We start from the raw sequence: 21,751 nt of genomic DNA on the forward strand, positions 1-21,751 counted from the left end.
GCAGCACCAGCAACCTAAGACCCTCAGGCTGGAGGCTCTAGATGGCAGTTCTATATTGGCTGTAAAATGTGCTTTTAGTATTTAATTGCCAACCCTTAATCTTACGTTGTTTTTAGGAAAACACAATAAGTCTCTTCATGAATATTTATAGTGAAATTTACACATGCTTAGCACCCAATTTGGGAGTTAATTTCTTTGTTTGAAGTATAAGAATGATAAACCATCAGTATAAATTCCCCCATACTAGACAGATAGCTCCTTGAAGGCAAGACCACATATCTTGTAAATCTTTGTTTCTGATGGAAGCAGAGTACCTTGCTTATATCAGGTCTGCACATTTTTTGAATAATGAATGAATGAGTTAGTGAATTAATGGATTGAAATGAAATGAATGACTGTATTTTAAAATAGCATATTAGCTGATTTCTTGTCTAAACTGTTAGTTCAGGAGGGAAAAAAGAATACTCAAATATCTGAAATATTTCTCTAAAACTTTATTCAAAGTTACTCACCTCACTGTTAATAAGGTGTACAGTTTATGCTCTGTGCCAGTATTAGTAGACCTGCCCATTGCCGGCAATGGACTTTGAGAAAACCCATTTCCTGACACCCCAAAATTAAATTACTCTTTTCAAAACATACCGAACTCCCAATACTTGCAGAAGTATTACATGCACCATTTTCCCATCAACCTTTAAATCTGAACTTACGTTATTAATCTACATCCGTGGATGTTAAAATGAAGTCATTTTAACAAATTATGACTGTACAAATCAAAACACTGCTAGTTAATATTAGACAAAGAGTATTTTACAAACACTACATTACATATTACCTTGCAATCTGAAACTTACATTTCATATTTGTGTAAGTTTATTTTAGATAACTGAAACATCACAGAAGTCAATGGCAAAGTTTAAAAAATTTAGTTCTGTACATTAGTTCCAACTATCCTATTTTACAATCTATAAGGCTCATGTCATAGTTCAGCACCAAAAAGATCTACAAAACTGTCTAACCAGTCTTCTTATTTATTCCATATGATGGTTTTTGTTGTTTTTGTTTTTTTTTTTAAGGTGAAAGTCTGAGAAAATGGTTTATATATCCTACTTCCAGACCTTGAGAAGTGGGATACTTTTTGGCTGGTCATACTATGTAAAAATTCGGTTGTACCTTTTAATTTTCATTGAACAGATACAAAAACCAAAAAGGATACTTACAACATGAGTTTAGGTTGTCAGTCTTTAAGTTGAATTTATAACACTGAAGCATCAGAAATAACCTAATAATAATGCCCTGCCCCATCCTTCCTTTTTGTTTTAAATTTTTAAAAGGCAGCCATAAAAATGTTTTATTTATTCTTCAAAATAAGGTGCAAAGAAGGATTGCAACCACCAACTTCCTCATACACAACTCCAATAACATCTCCATGTTGTTCCGCAAAATACACCTTGAACTGAGTCAGGAGCAGACCTAGAGTTACACCCATGTTTTCTATACCAGACGTCTCCTCAATGCCAGCATCTCTCTGTTCACAGAGGTCATTACAGTAACGCATCACTGCTGGCCTGGATTTAAAGCAACGGTTTTTAGAACTAGTGTAACTGTCCCAACTCCTCTCCTTCTTTAGGATTCATAAATTCTAGAAAAAGAGTATGTCTGTCTTGCCATTTTCAAACAGGGTTTGTGCATATCTCATTAAGACCACATTCCCTAAACCAGAAACTTTTTTCAAAAACCACAGGAACTTTCAGTCATCTTGTTTGTTCAAAGTATAAAATTCTTACATGTTTAAAAAAATTAAAATTGGAGACTAGTACCGCTGCTTTCTTCGCCAGAAGTGCACGATTCATAACACTACATTTAAAAACTAAGCTTCATGCATACAAATGGCCAGAGGGGTATGAAGTTTTACAGAGCCCTTAACATCATTCGAGTACATTAAGCATTGGCTCGACCACAACAGGAAGCATGTTAGGAAACTGAGCAAAGAGACTTTCCCAAGAACACGATAATTTTCCAGGCTCCATGTCAGTCACATAAAAATTTAAGCAACATGTAATCCTTTAAAATTGTCCCCAGACAACCCATTCCCCCAACCGTTCCCATACATACCCCCCACCCCACCCTGAAGTCCTCCACCTCACAGAAGTATCTTAATGCTCCCCATTACTGATGACAGCTGCTTCAGGTTCTGCTGCTGTTGCAGGGAGTCTTGGCACTTTCTTAGCAGGGCTTGGAATATGCTAAAAATCAAAAGAAAAAAGTTGTTGCCTCTTAGCGTTTTTTTTAAGGAAGAGTCAAGTTGCTAATTAAAGTTCTAATAGGAAAACTGATAGAGGGCAACTTTGGAGAGGCTTATGCTCAATATATATTCTATATAACTTTTCATGGAGGGAGCTAAATATCCATTCTTTACCTTATAGTGAATTTATTATACAATTATCCGTGTAGCAAGAGACAGGAAGGCCACGGAGATCCACCATACCCAGTATTTCACTTGTCACATCTTGCCTTTGCAACTCAAACACTTGTGGCTTGACTTGCAACCTCAAGGAGCAAGACTATGCCTTTAGCAAATTTGTGATGAGTGGATAAGATTAATAACTTCAAAGTTTTTAAAGTCCTCAGTTTGAAGCCTGGCTCTGATCCTGGTTAAGTCATTTAACTTTTTTCAGCCTCATCTCTAAAATGGGCACAGTATCATTTAAGTCAAGGGGGTTCTTATAAGGATTAAATTTAAAAATTAAATTAAATTAATTAGAAAATGAAAAAAGTGGCTAGCATGTAATAGGAATTCAAATCATAGCTATTCCTGTTCCTTCTTGACAACTGGAGACAGATTAGACAATGGGCTGAGAGAAGGGATGTGAGGAGCTCAACACGCTGCCCCTACTTCCTCTCTCACCAAGACACGTACCACAAGTGGGCCTTCTCTCCAGATCAGTTTTCCTTTAAATTCTGGTCTTGTTAACAAAACCTCGTATTTACTGTGCACTTAAAAATGCTAATAATTTAACTGCAAAGCACTTTATACAACTGGAAAATGGCATAGCTAGAATCCAATACCAGAGCCCTGGCTCTGAATCACTCTGCTTTATTGACATTCCTTTAAGTTGCTAAATCTCAGTTAGATCCCCTAAGCCCTGAGATCTGGGGATGGAAATTTCTTACCCTGTCAAAGCCCAAGACCAAACACAATGAGCTTTCTTTACCTCAGTTGCTGTGCTTGAATGCACAAGCCCTACGCCTTCATCCAAAGTGTCATCATTTGGAGAGGGGCGCCGAGCATAAGTTCTTCTGTGCTTCTCATCTACTCGAACTAGGTACCATGTTCCTTCAAAGAGTGAGTCTATTGAACTCTGGGGAATATAGCTGACTAAAGGAAAGGCGGAGAATGTGAAAAATTAGTTATGACATACAGCTCATCTGGTAATAAAACTAAAGATAAAAGTTGCTATTTCGGAACTTCCCTGGTGGTGCAGTGATTAAGAATTGGCCTGCCAATGCAGGGGACGCGAGTTCAAGCCCTGGTCCAGGAAGATCCCACGTGCCACGGAGCAACTAAGCCCGTGAGCCACAACTACTGAGTCCACGTGCCTAGAGCCCATGCTCCGCAACAAGAGAAGCCACCGCAATGAGAAGCCCGCGCACCGCAATGAAGAGTAGCCCCCACTCGCCGCAACTAGAGAAAACCCGTGCGCAGCAATGAAGACCCAACGCAGCTATAAATAAGTAAATAAAATAAATAAACTAAAAAAAAAAAAAGACGCTATTTCCCCATAATTTTCACCAACATCAGGCATGTACTGAATACCGCCTAGATATCTGGACATCCTAATCTGATACGTAACATGTTTAATGTTATTAGAGCCCTCCAATAGGTTTCTGGGTATGTATTAACAATTTAATATTTTTACCCAAGTGATGAGTGTCCTCTCGGAGCTTCATGTTTTCAGCAAAGACATCTGGTGCCACACAAGTTCTTGAGTCAAGCCTTGATTTAAGATCACATAAGCTTGCTATTATTTTATCAAGAGCAGACCCTAAAATAGCAAATAATTCCAACATTAGAAGACTAAAAATAGCATGCCCCAAAGCCTGAACAAAATGTTGCCAAACGAAAAAAACAACTTTGCATTTCTTTCAGAACTACTGGCTATTGTTTAGTTAAAAGATAAGCTGTTATTTATTTGGCACAGCTTCCGTTGACCTCTGACTAAACGTTTGTTCTGTATCAGCCAGTAGACAAGCTAGGAAATAGGTGGGATTTGAAACTATAAATAACTTGTCTACAGTCAACCTACAGTACAGTTTTAGAGTAATGCCAAGTCTTCCATCAGTTTTTCTCCATATTTTTGCTCCTCCCTGCTCAGGGAAGGCACAAAAGTGTCCTTAAATACAGCTAAGACCATACCCTTATAAACATTAGACAACTCAGTAAACCAACCAACAAGAAATGACCTGGTATTATTCACTCATATGATCAGACTCAGTCATTGGTGTGAAGACTCAAAAGCCACCTGCCTTAAATAGGTATGCTTCCCTTTCTCTGCCTACGTCCCCTGGCTACATATGCTTTAAAAATGAGATAAAAGAGAAAATAAAGTTACTTGCCAAAGAAGAAAAAGTCACACTATGCCATTAAAAAAAAAAAAGTTTCAGCTGATTATACATTTTTTTCTGACTCGGAAGGAAGGAAAGATATTCTGACTCAGACATAATCTTGCCCTTTACCCAGTTAAGGCAGATTTTTGGAGGGTATGTTGAAAGAAGTAATGAAGATTAAAATGTCATAATGATCTACGGGACAGATTCAAGCACTCACTTAAGAAGGCTGCTAAGTCAACCTTACCACAGTAGGTTCTCAAGACATTCTTGTTGAAAGACGCAGCATTTACCTGGTGTGGCATCTTGTGTAACTTTGAGGGAGTACAGAGTGGCAGCTAAACCAGAACCATAAGAGAACACACCAATCCTCTTTCCTGCCAGCTGCTGAGGGGAGTACCTGTGTAGGAGGGAAAAAACCATTAAAAAGTTTAACTGATCCAACTACAACGGGTGGAAAACCACGCGTTGGAATAAAATTCATCCTAAGCCTAGGGATCTAACCTAAAGCTTTACTATTACAGTAAGCAGACTGAAAACAAGAATTCTCATCTCTCTGGGAATGATGGGGTTTTTGAAAGTTATCATGTCCTAATATAAGTTATTTGCCAACTGGGGTTCAACTGTAGGTCAAGAATAATAAAACCGGGACTTCCCTGGTGGCGCAGTGGTTAAGAATTCACCTGCCAATGCAAGGGACATGGGTTCAAGCCCTGGTCTGGGAAGATCCCACATGCTGCAGAGCAACTAAGCTCATGCGCCACAACTACTGAGACTGTGCTCTAGAGCCCGCGAGCCACAACTACTGAGCCCACGTGCCACAACTACTAGAGCCCGTGCTCAGCAACAAGAGAAGCCACTGCAATGAGAAGCCTGCGCACTGCAACAAAGAGTAGCCTCCGCTCGCCGCAACTAGAGAAAGCCCGCATGCAGCAACAAAGACCCAACGCAGCCAAAAAAAAAAGAATAAATAAATAAATTTATTAAAAAAAAAAAAAGAATAATAAGGCCATGAGAACAATAGCCAGGAAAGCAAGTATGAAATTAAATACTCTGGAATAATTGTAGCCTCATCCCATATCTCCTTCAAGTCAATAGACAATAGGCTAGAGAGCCTGGAAATAAAATACCATTCTGCGACCTGCCACCAACATGCCTGATACCAGATCTGGTCTTAGAAATCTAACATCTCCAAACGAGGGGAGTGAATCAGCGGAAATTTATACTTACTGTGCAAGAACAGAAGCGAGGGAGCCATACACTGAAGATGTGTACATATTTCCATTTTGATTTGACACTAGCAAAGATGCCTTTGTTTTCTGATTGAAGAGTTCTGAACTAGCCTTCATAAATGCCTTTTCCACATCTCTATCGAAGTAGGTATCTTCTAACTTAACATCCCTGAAAGATTTAGAAAAAAGAAAATCTTACAGTATTCAAAGACTGTATTTTTATTATATTACTTAGTGGACCTAACTATAAGTGTGTATGATTCTGATTTCCCATTTATTAAAAACCAAGTAGCAGTATGCTAATTGCTAGGTAAGATATAACAGTTGTACATATATGGTCCTTTTTCTGAAAGGTTTTTTTTTTTTTTGGTTAAAATTAAAACAACATAATTCTAATGGGTTAATAACCCATTAAAGCTGTCATCACCAAACAGAATATACTACTATTTCAAGTCCATAATAATGTTCATTTAGTTAGAAAAGTCACATTATAGGAGCCAAGTCTTAAAAAGTTGAATAGAATTTTATCAGAGGGAGAAGAGACACAGGAAAGGAGAAACAGAATGAGTTTAACAGGTATAGCATACTAGGAGGCCCTAGAAGTTGGGAAAACGTGGAAGGAGTATGAAAGCAGACGTCAGTAGTGGCTATGTGCAGGATGGATATGGGCACAGGGGCTCGGGAGAGGCAGGGAGAAGAGTTAAGAGGCTGCTGTATAAATACAGGCACTTGTGGGGCTATATTATCATGGTGACAATGGCAACAGATCTAAAAGGAGGAAATCAGAAAATCTGAGTAGAAATGACTAAAGAATTCATGTAGGTAAGCGGCCACCTCTCTGGGACTCAGCTTCTTCATTGATTACATAAATAGGTTAGACAAGATGACTTCTTTTGACTAAAATTTTCATGTCTGTACGAATATTGCTTTAACAGATATAAAAAATACTCTCACATAGAAGGGAAAAAATCATAATTCCTCTTACCCAAAGGCTTCCAGGCCACTATAGATACTATTTTTATCTCTGTTCTGGTCATTAAGGAAGTCATTCAGCAACATCCGAGCTACAGATTTCTGAACCAGTTTACAATAGGGTGAGTGGAAGATCATGAAACCAAAATCATTCAAGGTGAAATCTCTATCATTTCCCTCTGAAAGAGAAATCCAAAGAAATTATGAAATTCATTTAAGCCACTAACTTTTGAAGTTTGATTTTAGAACAGGGCTGGGATGTTTTTAAATCTTTAAGCAGCAACCAAAAATACACTGTATAATGAAATATCTCTATAGTTTAAAATGTTTATCAAAAAGACATCTAGAAATAGAACAACATACACTACTATATTACTGGTTTTCAAACTGAACTACACAACGCATTAGTGGGCTGTGTAATCAATTTAGTGGGTCAGGGCCAGTATTATTTTTTTAACCTTAATAATTAAGAGGTTTTTGTTTGTTTGTTTGTTTTTGTTTTCAATGAAACAGTCTAGAGTAGAAAATAGCAAACTGTATAACCCGCAGCATGGGCAGGAAATTTCATGACACTTTAGTTTCCATTTAACTGCACATACAATGTAAAGTATACTTTTTACTGTGGGTCCTAATAAAAAGTTAGAAAATCACTGTACTGTTAAATACTGGCAAACAGTATGATATTTTACATACTTCAAGAATACTTCTTGGGCTTCCCTGGTGGCGCAGTGGTTGGGAGTCTGCCTGCCAATGCAGGGGACACGGGTTCGTGCCCTGGTCTGGGAGGATCCCACATGCCGCGGAGCAACTAAGCCCGTGAGCCACAACTACTGAGCCTGCGCGTCTGGAGCCTGTGCTCCGCAACAAGAGAGGCCGCGATAGTGAGAGGCCCGCGCACCGCGATGAAGAGTGGCCCCCGCTTGCCGCAGCTAGAGAAAGCCCTCGCACAGACACGAAGACCCAACATAGCAATCAGTCAATCAATCAATCAATCAATCAATAAAATCTTTAAAAAAAAAAAAGTTAAATCTTAAAAAAAAAAAAAAAAAACACTTCTTATCCAGAGCCACTATGTGTTACCTCATACCTGTTATTGATTATTATTTTTACCCCTCACTCACAAACCCTATAAAGCAAAGTTGGACTATGGAAAAAGCATACTTTATATGATATTGTGTGTTTTAATAGCATTAATTTGAATACTGTCCTTCTCAGTATCTCAAGAACTTTCTCAGGGTTAAAGATGGAGACTGATGATGACACTAAAAAAGCAAGTATGAATTCACAGGTCAAGTGCAAAAAGACTATGTGGGCAGGGGGATCACTTCGGTATAATTTATTTTCATTAGAGTTTTCTTGGGATCACAGTTGCAAACTAAAACCTTGTGAGAATACCTCTCTCAGAATATGTACAAAATTCAAGTTACTTTCTTTTACCCTACTTTTGATTTTCTTACTGGGGGTAAGTCATCCTAAGTATTTTTACAGAAATACACTCCATTTGGAAAGTTTACCTGTTCTCTTAAATTACACATTCCCAGAAACTATGGGAAAACTATGCTATTGGGTGGGTGAGAAAGAAATGGTTTAAGGAGACACTAATGAAGGATGCCCAAGAAGTAGTTTCTCACTAAAGACAGTCAGCACATTATACTGTCCTCAACAGATACCAAAACCAAGGAAAACAGATAAAGCCCACCTTTCTGCCACTGGGCATAGATCTTCTTGCGGTAGACAGAATAGCAGCGGTCTAACGCACTGAGGTAGCACTGAATGGATAGTTTTCCATCTACTATAGGATATTCAGAAAGCATATCAGGCTTGTAAAAGTCATAGGCATGTTGCATATGTGTCCCACGAAGTCCTATTAGAACAAAAAAGAAAGAGGTCCATGTATCTCTGCTTTTTGATATATGTTAGTAACCATATTGCATCATCTGGGAACTTCCCTTTAATCTAGTCAACTCACTACTCACAGAATAGAAGTCACAAGGTGAAACCAATATGTAATTCAAATGAAACATAACAATATCCACGGACAGGCCTAAGACTCTTTTGATATACAACATTTTATGCAAGTTTCATATACCTAACCAGGAGATCATAACTGCTCTACTGAACTGAAAACAAATTATCGTATGACTACGGGTAAGTTACATCTCCCAGTTATTACTTGAACCCTACTTAAACCCATTTTACTCCTCTGTAAAGTGGGGATGACATCACTTACCTCGTACAATTGCTATGAAGACTAAATATGATAACACACATAAAGCACTTAGCAGGTAGTGACTGCATTTAATGAACACCAAGTACTAGCTTCTATTTTTATTTTCAAATTTCTCAGCATATTGTACAAATAAAAAAAATGCTTTCCCAGACACTCACCTCGTTCAAAAATTAAAGGAGCATTAGGCCCAATTAGCATAGCAACAGCTCCAACTCCACCTGTAGGTCTAGCATTTCCTGTGGCATATACAGCAATATCCCCTGCAACTACCATGGCATACCGTCCTGAAAAATATTTTGTATTAGTATACAAGAATGTGATCAACACTCTAAATATCATACATATAAACTGAATCTGTTATATTTTCCCAGAATATCCTTTCCCCATCTTTGGTAAAGACAAAAAATATTCTGACTAAATTTTGATAGATAATTTTGTCCTACATGATAAAGATAACCAATTCATAATTCAGATAAGCTGAAAGTCATAGCTATCTTTCTGAACATGGTCAAACAAGCATAACTGGTAAGTTTGCATATGGCATTAATTAAAGGTCATTTGGATGTTTTCATCCTCAAGGAGTTTCTTTGGAATAATATGTAACATACCATCCCAAGAGCTGGACTCAATCCAGTTAACAGCATTGAAGACAGCAGCTGTGCCTCCATAGCACGCATTAGTTGTGTCTATTCCTTCTATATCTGTATTCCCAGACTCTTCAAAGAGCTGCATCAAATTCGTCTTCACTGACTTTGATTTGTCGATGATTGTCTCTGTTCCAACTTCTAGCCGCCCAATGCAATCATAAGAAAGGCTATTTCTCTCCATAAGATTCTGGACCACAGTCATGCAAAGAGAGTTGATATCTTCTCTATCTGTGCAGAAGCCCATCTTGGCCTGGCCCAGGCCAATAGTATACTTTCCAGCATCTACACCATCATATTTTTCCAACTCTGCTTGATCAACATATTGAGAAGGAAAATAGATCTCAAGGGCAACAATCCCCACATCTTTTGGCCAGCAGGCTTCTGCGTTCAAAGGAAGTGACCCAGGCATGGTGAAAGAACTTTAGAAAGAAAAACAGAAAAAACATTGTTGTAGATTATAGGTTGCAGATTGTCAAGTTCAAACTTGAGAAATCAACATTGAGACTTTCATTATCATCTAAAATATTAATTTCTAAGTTTAGTTTACTTAGGGAGTCAATTTTAATATGTGGAAGTAGTAATTATAGTATGAATGGAGTTATTATTAACTCCATTATTATTTAAAATTATCATCTTTTAGGGACTTCCCTGGTGGTCCAGTGGTTAAGACTCCATGCTTCCACCGCAGGGGGTACAGGTTCAATCCCTGGTCGGGGAACTAAGATCCTGCATGCCGCAGGGCAAGGCCAAACAAAACAAAAAAATTATCATCTTTTAGAAAGGCTTGTACTTTATTCAGAGCTGGATATATTTAGATTTAAAATATGATTATTAGAGGTAAAGAAAACTCAAATAAGATTCTTCTATGTTGTAAAGAACTATAAGATAAAATACAATGACAATTTAGTAATATGGCCCACAAATCAGAAGTCAAGTATCTGATCTATTCCTGGCCGCTCAAAAAGTTTAAAAAAAGTCATTCATTCATTTATCATAGTTATATTGATTATTCATAGCTATTGACTTTATGGGACTTTAAAACTGTTAGATCAAACAATATTGCAGTTTTTATTGATCTAAACAATACCAGTAAGTAGAAAAGCCACACTGTAAAGTCTACCATAGCAATCTACTCAAGGCCGCTACTATTATAATCCAGCTTTCCAAAGAAGCCTCTACCCAGAACCCAAATGATTAAAATTTAAAGCAAAGACAAGTTCCTGGACCCGTAACAGGTCAAAAGTCAATATTCTATACTTTCTACAGCTGGTGTATAGGCAATAAATGATCATAAAATCACAAGGTATCACTTAGCTTCTAAATCAGGCAAAAAAAACCCAAAACAGATTCAAATTTGAAAACTGATAATCCACATATTATTTGTGTGGCATCTTAGATAACATCTCTTAAAACAACCCCTTCTGTTTTAAAAAGGGCCTTAAAAAGTTGGACTGTTGCCACACTGTAAACTAGTGTCTAGATTTATTTACCAACAGTAAAAAAAAAAATGTGCTAGCCTCTCAAGAGTGTTGCTATGGCCTATGGGTAAGTCATATAACCTATCAGAGTTTCAATTTCTTTAGAGGTTGTATCAATCAGAAAAAGAGAAATTATTCTAGGTATTTCTAACAGAGGAGGATTTAATACAGGGAAATGGTTACCAACTTGTTGGCTGGGCTAGAGGAGCAAAGGGGAGGAAGGTGGTTACTATTCAGACCCCATGAGCTCACATTCCTACTGAGGCTGCCAGAGCTCCTGGTCCCAGCACCTCTGCTGCTGAGTTAGAGCCAAAGCCCCACACTCTTGCTGCTGCTGCCACTGACAAAAGGCAAATCCTGTATCTATGTCATTTGTCCTCTGCCACTCTGCCAACTCAGGTGTAGCATTAGGGATAATGAAATTACAGACTATTGCCATAGTGCGTTGCTAATCACTGAAATCTTGAGAAAATATCTAAAGCAGAGAAGCTGTCCTTAAATCATGAGATCTACCCTTAGCCCATAGGTTATCAAGGTATGAGTATATTAAAACCTGAAAAATAAGCACCTGGAAATATAATCACAAGATCTAAGTCAAAGGTCTTAAGAACATCTTCCTTCTAAATACAAGAATTTTTCATGAAAATTTTGTTTCAATTATTCACACATATCCTGGGTTGCAATTGTGGATTCCTTACTGAGGGTCATAGTCAGAAAAGTTTGAGAGTCACCGTTTTACACAGTCACTGGTGCTCTGTGGAGAATGGATCTGAGTTAGGAAGCTGATACAGAAGTCCAGTGAGATGTAGGTCATGAACTAGATCAATTACTACATGAAGAGTAAAGGAAAAGCTTCAAAAAAATATGGAAGCAGAAAATTGGCAGAAATTGTGACTGACTAGATAGCAGGAAAAGGATGAAGTATTGAGGATGACTTCAGATTTCTAGCCTCCACTGTTTTATTTCTTGACAGAATCACTCACTGTCAGATACACAAGTGAACAGAGAAGCACCTCTCCACTTTGTCCTATCTTTCCCCTATTCCATGCAAACCCATCAATTTTATGATAATCTAAACTTTGCTACACTGAAGTTGAAATGAAGACATAAAGGGACTATCTAATATGTCATGAGGCAGATTCTAAGTTTATAGTAAAATAAGTTAAAGTCCTCTGCACAGTCCACAGAAAAAAACTCAACTAGTGTTAAAAACAAAAACACAGTCCATATACTTATAAGAAGAACCCCTCCTATATGCTACCCTTTAAGTCACCAAAGCAGAGGCAGTAGGATTAACTACCTTCCCAGCCTTTCCCACTGGGTTAACCTTTAGATTCTTTTCAACTCTTCAAACCGCTCTCAACATGCTGAGGACAGTATAATTTTCCCTGCCTGGCCCAACAGCTTGCAGTGCTGTTGGAAATAAAATGGACAAATATATATATAATCTTCTGAAGATATAAACCAGTTTATGAAAAGCCAGAAAGAAGGCTTTAATTCCAGAATTACTCTATATTTACCATAATCTAAATAGCTCTGATCAGTCACTGCTATATGGTACTTACTAAATAAGGTGTAACTCTATTTTTAAGCCTCCTAGAGTGAAATAAGTGACTTGTTTCATTTGGGGGAAAAAAAAGGTAGCTAAACTAAAATAACCCATACCCATCAAAAGCGACTCATGAAAGTGAATCATGACTCTGATCTTGATGTGGAAAAAATTTTTACATTGTCTAACTCAGTCAATATTGCTCGTTCTCTGAGGATTTCTGACAGCCAAGGTGTTTTCATTACATTCTTGGTAAAACACCACCTAATTTGAAATATTTACCTTTTGGTTGAAATTGAGGGAGAGTGAGAAAAGTAGAAAAAAAAGAGGGAAATTAATACAGGGAGTAATTGGTTCATGGCATTTTGAACAACAAAATGATTGATATAGTTTAGGGTCTATAATCTTTACTTTTAACTATCCTGTTGTGTGCTCTTATGTTGTGCTCTCAAATGCTCTCTGAAGTAGGCCAGAAAAATTAGAAAAAGAGAGAAAAAAAAGAAAAAAAGGCCAGCTAAAGATCTGGTATGTTCACATTATAGCATTAACTGTAGTCAAAGAATGGGATATTCTGGTTAATTCACTATTCTAAATATCACAAAAATTTTCTAAATAGAATACAGTTTAAACATCTGACAGTTTAAAAAATTACCTGCATGTATTCTTAATCTTTTGCTGATAAAAAAGGTACTTCATGATTTTTCAGAGCATTGTGTTCACAATTAAAAAAAAAAAATCTAAGCAGGATAATGGGGATTCTGTATTTCCAATAAAAAGATGTAAATATTCTTTTTAAATTTCATCTTTAAAAAGGAGGAGAGGGCTTCCCTGGTGGCGCAGTGGTTGAGAGTCTGCCTGCTAATGCAGGGGACACGGGTTCGAGCCCTGGTCTGGGAAGATCCCACATGCCGCGGAGCAACTAGGCCCGTGTGCCACAACTGCTGAGCCTGCGCGTCTGGAGCCTGTGCTCCGCAACAAAAGAGGCCGCGATAGTGAGAGGCCCGCGCACCGCGATGAAGAGTGGCCCCCGCTTGCCGCAACTAGAGAAAGCCCTCGCACAGAAACGAAGACCCAACACAGCCAAAAATAAATAAATTAATTAATTAATTTAAAAAAAAAAAAAAAAAGGAGGAGAAAGGTACACTTTTACCACAGAACTCTGTAAACCTTCCAAAGCTATCTTCTGACAAGTACCAACAGAAGACTCCCAAGTCTGTTCTCCTAAAGTGAAGGCTCACCCCCACTGGTGGACAAAAGGAGCTCCAGGTCCTACTTCCAGAGTCGGCAAAGCAAGATAATATAGAAGCCTTGCCTTGTTAACAATTTCTGAATGCTTCCTGCATAGGAGGACACAAAAGGGGCCAATATGATCCCCTGAGAATCTTTTAAATCTGTGAATGAAAGACAACTGGAGAAGGAAAAGGATAAAGAGAAAAAAAAAGGCAAAAAAGCAGAGAAATCAGCTGAGGATGCTGATGCAAGGGCAGCCCTTACCTAGCTCCTCAGGGCTCGTCAGGGAGGGACTTCGGCATCAGTCCCCAGAGCCTCCTAACTGAGCTCTCTGCCTCCATCTCTCCCCTGTCCTACGCTAACCTTTCTAAAATGCACATCCGAGCTTTGATAAGATGCTATTTAAAACTATTCCAAGTTTATCCTCTATTATTTAAAGTCAGCCTCCTCGCACTAGAAAGGAGCTTCTAGAAAGCAAGAAATGTACCTGTTCGTCTTTGTGCCCCTAGTACCCAGCCCAATGCTTGGCATATGATGGAAGCTGGATGTTGAATAAATGAGACCCTACTAGCCTTCTAATCTAAAATTACTAACAACCATAGGAAATCATAAAACTGAAGCAGGAAAAAAGCAGACTCCATGGTAATACAAGAAAGCAATAGCTGCAAATAATTAGATTATTGGTTCAAACACATTTGTAACCACTGTCCAATCTTACATAAACATTCAATCTACAGCCCTGATGGATATCTTTCGAGGCTGTAATTCAGAAAGCACTACTGGCACACATGCTTACCTGTGATTGTTTCTGACTAAGCAGTTTATACGGTTACATTTTATTATCTAGATTTTTTTCTCTTATGAGTGAATGCTAATTTTTAAAATTAGTTTCTAGATTTTAAACATTAGTCTAATAAACACAAAATCAGACAGTCTCCTGAAGCATTATGGCATTAACTAATATTTAAAGACAAGGTATAATCCTATAATGGGGTTTAAGAATGTGTGGTGCACACAAATGGTTATTTGCCTTAGGATAAAAATTAAATTTCCCCCTTCCATTAGAAAGGAACACTTTCCTTTAGCAGCATGACAGGATGCCATACCTGTGTGAGGGATAAAGAACGGCAGTCTCCAGGTCTGTCACTCTGTTTCCTCCTTCAGGCACTAGGAATTTCAAATAAGAACCTCTTTTAAAGTCATAAATCACCACACAAATTCAAATAATGACTCCAATTCAAAGTGAGTTAAAATAAACATTTCCTTGTCCAATTACATTATGTAGAACAGAGTTTGACTTTGCTTAGAAAAAATGGTACTTAAAGCTTATAAAACTTTTTCCTCCTTATCTTATTAGGTCTTACAGTGGTAGGTTCAGTCCTGGTAATGAACTGACATAAGTAGTTCATATCACTGATTCAGGCTTTAAACCAAATATGATGCTGGGAGAGTTGTAGTCTTCTTTACTAAATTAGGGTTTTCAAGAATTGGGGGAAAGGAATATAAATGAGTTGCACTAGGCTAATAAATTTCTGGAGTAAAGAGGCTTATACATTGAAGAGCTTGCTGTGCACTTGGGAGTTTGTGACTTGAACAATTTGTGCCTCTTTGAGCTTCAATTTCCTCATCCATAAAATGGAGCTAATACCTGCCCTCCCAGTTCATTGTGAAGGATGGTTGAGAAGATAAAATATGTGAATAATATAAAGCATTTACTATTATCCTAGTTCTTAGTATTTTTCAAACAAAATATGTATCTTTCTAGCAAGACCTAATTATCTTCATTATTTAATCTGACGCTCCTAGTTTTCAACATGGTCACTTTCACCTGCCCCAACCTTTTAGAAAGTGATTTTCCCCTCAGTGCTTGGGTTAAAAAGGTAGGTATTTGATATCAAGACCAAGGAGCATTAAGCTTTATCATCATTTAAATTATGTGGAAACAAAATTACATGGAAACAAAATGCTTTGGAGCATTTTCCTCAGTCCACCTGTTCTGAAGGGTTGTTACTTGAGACAACAGTTCCTGTTTAACACAAACAATTAATTACCTTTGCTCTCCATTTAATTGTTGGTGAATATAGCATCCGCCCTTGCCTGATTAACTGGAGACTACCCTCAGCTGCTGTTTAGTAAAGCTTTACTTCTTTTACACGATTAGATCATTTAAGAGCTTAGAGACTTAGCTCCTTTCCCTTCATTAAGTTTACCCCCCCATCCCATAAATCGATCCTGAGGTTTGTGGGAAAAGATAAGACTTCTATATTCCGAAAAACCTGATTCCAGGATGATATATACATTTTGAGAAAATAACTTTTTTGTTCCTTATTCTCTCAAATTATTCTTTTGTAATCTGCAAATTAAGCATTCCATGGGGACTAGTTCTCACTGGTGGAGGGGGGCGGGGACATGACTCCTTCTTAAGTGTTGAGACTATTTAAATAACTTAATAATATTTCTTCTTGAAACCACATTTGCATATGCATTTGACACTATTTTCATCAAGGACATTTCTCCTGAACTGCCAATATTCCCTCTTTCAATTTTTATTATTTAAATTGGGGAGGGAGGTTAGGTGGGAAGGCAGAGAGAGCAGGAGGGAGAAGGGAGAAGGAGAACTCCAGCGCACAAAAGAAAGCAAAGAAAGAAGAAAAAAGAAGATTCAGAGGACTGCCATGCTACTTAAGCTCTCAGGAGAAAGAGAGGCCTGGAGTCCAGGAAAGGAAATGGAGCAATAAATGCCACTTTGGGGAACAGTCAATCAGAAAGGGATTAGGCTTTCCATTCTCTTCTGCAATTGCTAGGAGTGATCTCTATCCTGACTAAAACAGCAGTGCCGAAGTCTCAAGCAGGTCATCAGCTTATTTCTAACAGAAGGTCTTTTCAGAGCAAGTGATAGAGGGAAGCAGCGTGGCTCAGAAAGCAGTTTATGAATCACAAGCGGCTGGGCAGGTTATCACAAAGCATGTTTGGAGGAGACTCCTGAGCTGAAATATAGGCGTTTCGAGTTTGGCAAAGATTAAAACTGAAGAATGATAAGACTGCCTAGGGCCAACCAACTTTCTCATGGGGTTTATTCAGTGCTCTGAATTCCTCCTTCTGGCTCCCTCGTTAGCCTTGATTCAAACAAATGGTCGGAGAAGTTCACCCAGTACACATTTTGGTACACGAGAAACCACAAGCAGTTACCTGCTGATCTTTTTCACTATCACAGGAGAGAAATCCAGGAATCCTTTTTAACTGAGAATGAGCCTTTCCTCCTTAGGAGCAAACAAGCAAAACTACTGTTAGGAAAGCCTTGCCCACGCCTGTACATCTCTGGTCTAGTTCCCTAAGTAAAAATCACAGACACCCTGCCTCCCCCCAGAGGGACTGGTCCGCTTATCAGAGATTCTACTCATATTTCAAGGTCTTGTTCTAAGCCCCTCTTCCAGGAAGGTTTCCTAGAGCTTTCTAATCAGGACCCTGCACTCCTACAGCAGGTATGTCATTCACACCCACACTGAAGCCTTCATATTCTACTCTCAATGGAAAACTAGTTACTGGCAGTCTTCTTAAGAATACTGGATACTTAGACTCCTATTGGGAGAAGGGCTGTATTTTGATTCTTTTGAAATCCCTTTGAGACCTTAGAGTAAAGGGCACACAGAATTGCTATTTTTTGAGGGGCTGAATTTGGAGTTATAATTAGATGAAAAATCTTTTAGATTCAAGTACTCAATAGCAGCAGCCCTCATTAGTGAGTTCTTTTCACTGTCACTTTTAAGATGAGCTGCAGCACCAAACTGTCCAGAAGTTTAAGAAAATTGGCTTTCTACTGCTGCTGTTCAAAGCAAATGGTAGGTTTCAATTATTCCTTGAAAAATGTAAGGAGTTCAAATGGAATCAGAAGAGAACATTTGTCGGTCTTACAATCATTCCCAAATGCACACACCCCCAACCACGAACCCTGCAAAGATGAAGCCTGTGAGCTTTGGAAGATTAGCTTCTCCTCTACTGCTCTTACTACACTCAGTTAACAGCAAGTGGACATCACCACAAGCTAAGCATTAGGGTGACTAAATTATTCAGAATTGAGTCCTACCACCCTCCCATTAGATTGGGTAACATGTTTTTAATCTAACATTGTTTTATCTGTATGTCTTGAGAAACAAAAATATCGCACCCTTCTCTGATATTTGGTTTTTTTAATAACCCAGCATAAAATTATGACTTTATATTCCTTTCCAAATGAAACTAAATAGAGATTCTGATATATAGCCCATCAAGCTCCTCCATCCACAACCCCGATGCATCTCCCCGCATTCAGTTCCACTGACTTACTACTGTTTTAAATAATGCTAGGGTACCCAGGAAACACACATTACACCAATATCAGGGTTTTGCATTTCCTGTGAGAAAAGCTATCTAAAATCTCAATCAAAAAAAATCTCAAAATCAATCCCACAGTTAAGAGAAACAAGATGTAAAAGCACCCTGGAGGAATATTTAAGGAAAAAAACAAAATGAAAAACAAGGCCCAGGATTAGTCTAACAGATGACGTGGTCTATGGCCCCAAACATAATACCATTTAACTCTCCCCATCGGAAACACCTTCTGAGAACTAGGGTTACTGACTAAACTAGAATTGAACTGAACTAAACTGGAACTGATTTACGGACAAACTTACAAACTTAGGAGAGAGACCTACAAAGTTTAGACACACAGAAAGGAAAGTCTCCTTTCCCATAAGATATGCTATCCTTGCCCTCCGTATCCACAGAAAAATAACTGAAATTTTAAAAATAAAGGACACAAACTGCTTAGATGTCTCAAGCTGCAAAGAACCATTTGGCACAGATACAGGTTAAGGACTTTCAATTAGCCTTCTAACAAATCTGTGCAATAAAAGTCCAAACTCCACCTCAGAAGGAAAAATCTGCTAACTATACGGGCACTTCCATTTGTCTCAATCTTGTCATTTACCTTGCCATTGTTCTTCATGACTCATCCCTGAAATAGAGCAAATGTTACTCAGCAGCAGCCAGAACACATCATCCACTGCAGCAGTTTGGCAAGAGCATCCGCAGGAGGGAGAGTTGCAGTAGAGGTGAGCAAAGAAGCCTGTGATGCGCTAAACCAAGGCCGCAGGGCAAGCATGACCGGCAGGGCCAGCCTCACTTTACCTGTTGTCCAAATCTCTCCTCCAGGGTGGGTCAGAGTAATTCTTTCTCTACCACTGGTCACGGCAGGACACACGTTTTTCAAAGACTCCATATACCAAGCTTTGAAATGTCCTTGGTTCAACCCAAACCTATTTTGGGTGAAGACCCTGTGCTTGCCTGCCCATTACATCATCATAGCAAGTCCGGCTGGTCCTGAGGCTACTAGCAGGAGGGAGATACGGAATTTCAAAACACCGAGGAAACCTATATATATATATCTTAATGGGCATTAAAATTATGGAGGCGGGAAGGTGGGAAGCAGGAATCTGTGATTATCTGAAGCAAGCACAGACCGAGGCAGTCAAGAGTTCAAAGTACTCAGCCAGGTTAAACCACAGTTGTGATGCTTTCTCGCACCTGAGCTAGGGACGAAGAGTAATGCTGCCCACCTCCCTTCCTCCCAGCAACTCTCTATCTCTGGCAGGAGGACACACCCCCCTGCCAACCTACAAGCCTCCATCTAAGCGTGATCTTCCCCATCCTTCGGCGTCCACCCCTAAGCCAAGGCTCCGGGAACACCCTGACAGTCCAACTCCTTTCTCGTCCCCCTCATGTGGGCACCCCCATCCCCTCAAGGCGGTCACAGCCACTCCCCTAGCACCTCCAGCTCCTATGTCATCAGAAGCCTAGCCCTCAATGCCCTCTCTCCTTCTCCCCTCTGCGACTCGCCTGCCCACATCAGTGGTCCTGGCCCCTCCTAGGACCCACCGCGGTCGGCCCCAGGTCCCTGACAGGGGAGGCCCTGCACGGCCCCCGATCACGGTGCCCCATCCTCCCGGGCTAGGTCCACGCCTCAGCCCAGACCCTGACGGACCCGGAGCTCCTTCGGGCCTAGTCAAGGACACGGATCCGCTGGGCCCTCACCCTGCTGGCAGGGCCTCAGCAGCCCAGGTTTCTTCCTCTACTCGGGACACTCACCGAAACGTGAGCGGGCGGTGGCCGTGGAAAAGCAACGACCAACGAAGATGCAATCCGCGGCGCCTCCCCTCCGCCACCAGCTTTATAGCCGCGGACCCACCAGACTCCGGCACGGCCCGGAGTCGGTGGGAGGCGGGACCGTGGCCCCAGCAGCCAATCGTGGCCGGCAGAGTAGGCCGGTAGCGCCCGCCTCCCAGTCCGCTTTCAACCAATCCGAAGGAAAGTGGAGGCGGGCACTCGCTGGGGTTTTCCCTCGTGGCTGGAAGGGCGGGGGAAGGGGCGGGGTCAAAGCCGGAGGGCCGAGGAAGTGGGGTGAGAGAGTGACGTGTGGTGGCCCGAGAGCCGGCCTACCAATGACAGAGCAGCGAGAGACGGCGAGAGCCAACGGGAGCGGAGTGAGAGGTTCTCCGGTCAATTGGAACCCAGTGAGAAGAGATGTGAGCCAATGAGGTCTCCACGTCCCACCACTGGGGAGAGATGGTCAAGTGTGGAAGGCAAGTTGGTCCCTGCTGGAGAGTCTGTCAGGTTGCCTAGCAACCAGAGCTAGGCTTCACCTGTAAGATTTGTGAAATACTTGATTTGAATTCAATCTTAACCTTTTCTAGTTTCCCAGAGCATTCAAGTGTGCCTGCGTGACAAATTGGAGCAGAATACGTCACCAAGAATTTGTAATTTTGTAAATATTCTAAATACCAGATTTGCAGATACTCAATGTTGTCACCTCTATACAAACTAACTAAACCTAAAACAGGATGGTTTGGGATTAGACACCAGTGAGGAGGGTAAGGGGCCTTGCCTAAGCAGGGAGTTGGTCCTGATTCTAGGATTTTTGCTAGCCCATATGTTCTGAAGGAAGGGGCTCCATGTGGCGCATTCCCCACTGTATTTTCTGAGCTTAATACGCGGTAGTTGCCTAATAAAAGGTTGTTGAAAGAAGGAAGGGGTCCCATAATTCTCAGTATAGCAAATCCACAGAATAAGCACTGGCTAGTTCCCCCAGAAGATAGGAGCAATTCTAGCTGGAGGAAATCACTGAAACACTGTTTGGGAGAATCCAAAGGAGGATAATTATGGCTTTAAATTAGACTCTGCCTCATCTTCTCAAACAGAGAAACTGTAGCACTTAGCTTTGGTGGGAGATCATGAGAGATTGAGAGTTGTTTGTATCTCTCTCCCCCTCAGTTTCATTATGACCCAGGAATGCTGTTGATAAGGGGTCACTGATGATTCTATGCATCACAGAACTACTTTTATGTGAAATTCATTATCCACTATAGATACTAACCTAGTTAGAGACATTCTCAGCTGGGAAGTTGTCAAACATATTGGCAATGGAACCACTGTGAAGCGGTGGCATAAGTTACTTGGGAGAGAGGACTACTCAATAATGGTTATACTCCACAATGTAGCTGATGACATTCATTCTGTTCCAGAATCAATGTCATTTATACCTTCATAAAGTAGGTGACAAAGAGAAAGACACTGCTTGATTGTGACCAACAGCAATTTTGAGGGGAGATTTAAACATTCTTGGCATATTAGATTGCATTGAAAGGCAGTAAAGATAAACACAAGAAAGAAGATGTAGCTTTGTCCTTAGAAAAAGATAGCAAATAGTTCCAACTCCAGGAGTACACAATAGGAAATAATTAGCTAGATAGTCTTGAGGAAGATCATTTTGC

The 21,751-nt window shown here is 39.9% G+C and overlaps 1 protein-coding gene across 4 annotated transcripts; it reads right to left on the bottom strand.

The window, feature by feature from the left end:
• Window positions 1–479: 479 nt before the first annotated feature.
• Window positions 480–20,281, bottom strand: HMGCS1 (3-hydroxy-3-methylglutaryl-CoA synthase 1). Of its 4 annotated transcripts, none has more exons than XM_036848196.1 (12): window positions 20,070–20,199; window positions 17,136–17,206; window positions 15,053–15,113; window positions 9,651–10,108; window positions 9,201–9,326; window positions 8,512–8,676; window positions 6,826–6,991; window positions 5,839–6,009; window positions 4,902–5,008; window positions 3,921–4,046; window positions 3,216–3,379; window positions 480–2,246 (listed from the first exon to the last, which is right to left on the bottom strand). In XM_036848196.1, exons 4-12 carry the CDS (start codon window positions 10,096–10,098, stop codon window positions 2,157–2,159), a joined length of 1,563 nt encoding a protein of 520 aa, XP_036704091.1. In that variant the 5' UTR covers window positions 10,099–10,108; window positions 15,053–15,113; window positions 17,136–17,206; window positions 20,070–20,199; the 3' UTR covers window positions 480–2,156. The 4 variants fall into 4 exon arrangements, with proteins under 4 accessions (XP_036704091.1, XP_036704089.1, XP_036704090.1 ...); XM_036848194.1 differs by lacking the exon at window positions 17,136–17,206 and adding an exon at window positions 19,113–19,313 and having other exon boundaries at window positions 20,070–20,198; XM_036848195.1 differs by lacking the exon at window positions 17,136–17,206 and having other exon boundaries at window positions 20,070–20,281.
• Between the last annotated feature and the right edge of the window lie 1,470 nt (window positions 20,282–21,751).

This window comes from Balaenoptera musculus, chromosome 3 (genome assembly GCF_009873245.2).
Source record: "Balaenoptera musculus isolate JJ_BM4_2016_0621 chromosome 3, mBalMus1.pri.v3, whole genome shotgun sequence".
NCBI classification, from domain to species: domain Eukaryota; kingdom Metazoa; phylum Chordata; class Mammalia; order Artiodactyla; family Balaenopteridae; genus Balaenoptera; species Balaenoptera musculus.